Source organism: Lissotriton vulgaris, chromosome 1_1 (genome assembly GCF_964263255.1).
Source record: "Lissotriton vulgaris chromosome 1_1, aLisVul1.2, whole genome shotgun sequence".
Lineage (NCBI taxonomy): Eukaryota > Metazoa > Chordata > Amphibia > Caudata > Salamandridae > Lissotriton > Lissotriton vulgaris.
The window spans coordinates 84,200,944-84,204,715 of record NC_141685.1 but is presented as its reverse complement, the minus strand read 5'-3'; the positions used below and the strand labels follow the sequence as shown (position 1 = coordinate 84,204,715).

Sequence of the window (3,772 nt, the reverse complement as noted above, 5' to 3'; positions counted from 1 at the left end):
CTAATGGTATATGAAGAATTTCCTGGAGATGCTAACCCAGGGCAGGAAGACCATCTGTCTGAACCAGCGAGGACAAGCATCAGTCTAAAGTTATAATCGATCCAAGAGAAGATAACACACACCAAACAAGTGGGACTTGAAGAGTTTTTAACAGACCTCAGCAAATGGGACACTTGAGCACCATATCCAGTGAATTGACGTTAAACAAATATCTGTTGGTCACTTATACAGTGTTAATGAAGCTGCTTAAAAGACCAGGTAGTCAGGTTAGGACCAAGATAACTGCTAGTTACGAACTAGCGATGTGGGTATATCTGGGACCAAGGGAAGTAGAATGAGGGAAAATAAATGCTCCTCTGTGACCAATGACCATTTTGCTTGTAGTCCAGGTCCACATGTCCACTACCATTCTAACCCATTAGAAGTGACCTCAGGTATTTGTTACCTTGCAAGACCTGCAAAATCCTTATTGTAGTCTTATATACAGACATAGAAGACATCCGTAAGAAGGGTGACAAGAAACAATGTGCTGCTACTGATACACAATAGTATTCTTAATGTTCATGCCAATACATTATGTGAATATGTACCTAGGTTTGAAATACTGAAAACCAACCAAAGACCTGATAAGTGCCTCATTAACTCATAAATGAATAATTTTGAGAAAAGGGTTTGAGAATCCACATGGATGTAATGAAGAGGCAATAATCCCATGAGAAGCTTCCCCAATAAGTACCAGGGGCTGCTGATATTAAGGTTGTAGGGCGAATTAGGTTGCCTACAGAAGTTATAAACTGTGAACTCCACAGAGAAGTCATCTTTGGCTAAATAAATGTCCAAGTGTTAAGTTGAATAAGGGCAGCACATTTGAGTTGGTGATGCTAAACACATGCTGAATAAGATTTAGCCTTGTCTTATGGCGTTTCTGCTAGAAAAATCCCAACTTGGCGATATTAACTTCAGAAAGAAATCTTGTCTCATAATGGAATGTATACAAGACAAAACCGAATGTGGAGATATTGGCTCCAAAATGAAGTCTCATACATGCTCTGAATGTGAGAAGAGCTTTAGTCATCGATCCAGTCTCAGTCAGCATGAGAAAACTCACACTGGGGAAAAACTTCATCAGTGCTCTGATTGCCTGAAACGCTTCACTCGCAAACAACATCTGACTCGACATGTGAGAACTCACACTGGGGAAAAACCTCATAAGTGCTCTGAATCCCACACAGGTTTTCTAAGTAAATTCAGCCTTACTCGGCATGAGAGAATACATACTGGAGAAAAACCTTTTCAGTGCTCTGAATGTCAGAGAAGCTTCAATTGTAAAACCCTTCTCGGTCAACATGAGAGAATTCACACTGGAGAGAAACCTTATCAGTGCTCTGAATGCCTAAATAGTTACCAATGTAAAGCAGATCTCACTCTACATGAGAGAACGCATACTGGGCAAAAACCTTATAAGTGCACTGAACGCCAGAAAACCCTCAGTCGGAAAAAAGTTCTACGCCGGCATGAGTTAACCCATACTGTGCAGAAATCCCATCAGTGCTCTGAATGCCCAAAAAACTTTAGTCGTAAATACCTTCTCACTCAACATGAAAGAACCCACACCGGGGAAAACCCATATCACTGCTCTGTATGCCAGAAAAGCTATTGGCTGAAAACTGGTTTTATTTTCCATGAGAGAACTCCCACTGGGGAGAACCCATATGAGTGCTGTGAATGTCACAAAAACTTTAGTGAAAGAGCTAGTCTCACTCACCATGAACAAACCCATACTGGGCAAAAACTTTATCAGTGCTCTGAATGCCTTAAAATGTTCAGTTATAAAACCAGTCTAACTTTACATGAGAGAACTCACCCTGGGGAAAAAACTCATCAGTGCCTTGAGTGCCAGAAAAGCTTCAGTCATAAACTCGGTCTAGCTTTACATGAGAGAACTCACACTGGGTAAAAACCTCATCAGTGCCTTGAATGCCAGAAAACCTTCAGTCATAAACTCAGTCTAACTTTACATGAGAGAACTCACACTGGGTAAAAACCTCATCAGTGCCTTGAATGCCAGAAAACCTTCAGTCATAAACTCAGTCTAACTTTACATGAGAGAACTCACACTGGTGAAAAACCTCATCAGTGCCTTTAGTGCCAGAGAAGCTTCAGTGTGAAAAGTCACCTTACTGTTCATGAGAGAACACACAATGGGGGAAGAACCTCTTCAGTTCTCTGAATTCCAGAGAAGCTTTAGTTATAAAATAATTCTCCCTCCACATGTAAAAGCCCATACTAGCTAAAAAAAGTATGAGTATTATGAAGGCATGTAAAGATTCATTTGGAAGATCCATGTTCTAAAGGAAAAGTGTTTATTAGTGTTCTGGATGCCAGAAAAGCTTTATTCATAAAATTAATTTCAGTGAAATTCAAGAACGCGTCCTATGCCAAATCCTTATCACTGATCTGAATGTCAGGAACACGAGTTCTAAAAGGGATGCCTTTCAACATGAGAGAACCCCCACTGAGTAAAAAACCTTAAATATATACCCTTTGCCAGAAGCACTTGTCATATCCATTGCAGTGGTTGTAAACCACTTAAACTAAGAGCAAAACTGGTTTACTACCAATCTCAAAAAGTTGACGCTGATAATTGCTCAAATAGGTCTTTGGGTCTACCGGGCACAGTTCACATCCCCTCTTCTAAGGTTCATGGGTTACCTTTGCAACAGCTTTGAGAATGACTTGATGTTTTCCTTTCTTCTTTTAAACATATCTTTATTGCACATTTTATAGCTTACGTTTAAACGTACCTCTCCAAGTGGACAGTCCATTCTTAAGGTTAATTCATGTCACGTCTTATACACTGATCAAACATTTATACATATATTCCTAACTGACCCCCTATTCCCACATCTCATAGAGAATAGAACGATGCTCTACTATCCCTCTTCAAGTGTAGCCACCCACCCGACAGAGGTGCCCACATTAGACGAGCGAGCCATTGTTGGACCGATGGTCCGGAGAGGTCTTGCCATGCTGTAGCCAAGCTTAGCCGAAAATCTGTCATTACAATAAACACAAATGCCTGTGCCTGGCTAGGGATTGATTCATTACTAATCCCCAGTAATATAAGTTACGGGCTCTGTACTATACTTAATCTCAGCCCTCCCTCCAGGAACTCAGTAATGTCCCCAATGAGGCCACCTTGGGCTGGGCAGGTTGCAAACAGCGTATTAAATGTGCCCCGTGTGAATGGCATCGGGAACAGTGCTTGTTTCTGGTTCCACCCCATTTAGCTATTTTCCCCTGAGTGTAGTACAACTTGTAATAGGTTTTAAAATGCTGTACTTGCAGAAATGCAGACATTAAGATGGTCTGTGCCAGATTTCAGATAACCTTTGGTCTTTCCAGTGAATTTCTAGTGTTTTAAAAATTAACTTAAAGTAATATTGTATTACCATATGTAAAGCCAACCCCCCATGTGGCCAATCTCCCCGAGCCTCATAAGACTCCATCACCTAGGGCATTGTTTTTTAAAGGAGAAAGGGACCATGGGGCCCCCTCCCCGAACTAATATAGGCCCTGTGGAGACCACACCTGTGGCCAAAATGTAGAACAGAAGGGGAGAGGGACCATGGGGCCTCTCCCTGAGCCTTAAGAAGACTACTGCCTTTTATTCCCCGAGAATCATGCAAAACACTAGTAACTGCACTGGCCTTGTCCAGGTTTGATTACGTCAATGCCTTGTATGCTGGGATACAAATCCGACAAAACTCCA

At 41.5% G+C, this 3,772-nt stretch overlaps 1 protein-coding gene across 1 annotated transcript; it reads left to right on the top strand.

Annotated features, from left to right (window-relative positions):
- Positions 1 to 819: 819 nt before the first annotated feature.
- Positions 820 to 2,273, top strand: LOC147737457 (uncharacterized). The gene has a single exon (XM_086930155.1). The coding sequence runs from the start codon at positions 917 to 919 to the stop codon at positions 1,955 to 1,957; it is 1,041 nt and encodes a 346-aa protein (XP_086786281.1). The 5' UTR covers positions 820 to 916; the 3' UTR covers positions 1,958 to 2,273.
- Positions 2,274 to 3,772: the final 1,499 nt, after the last annotated feature.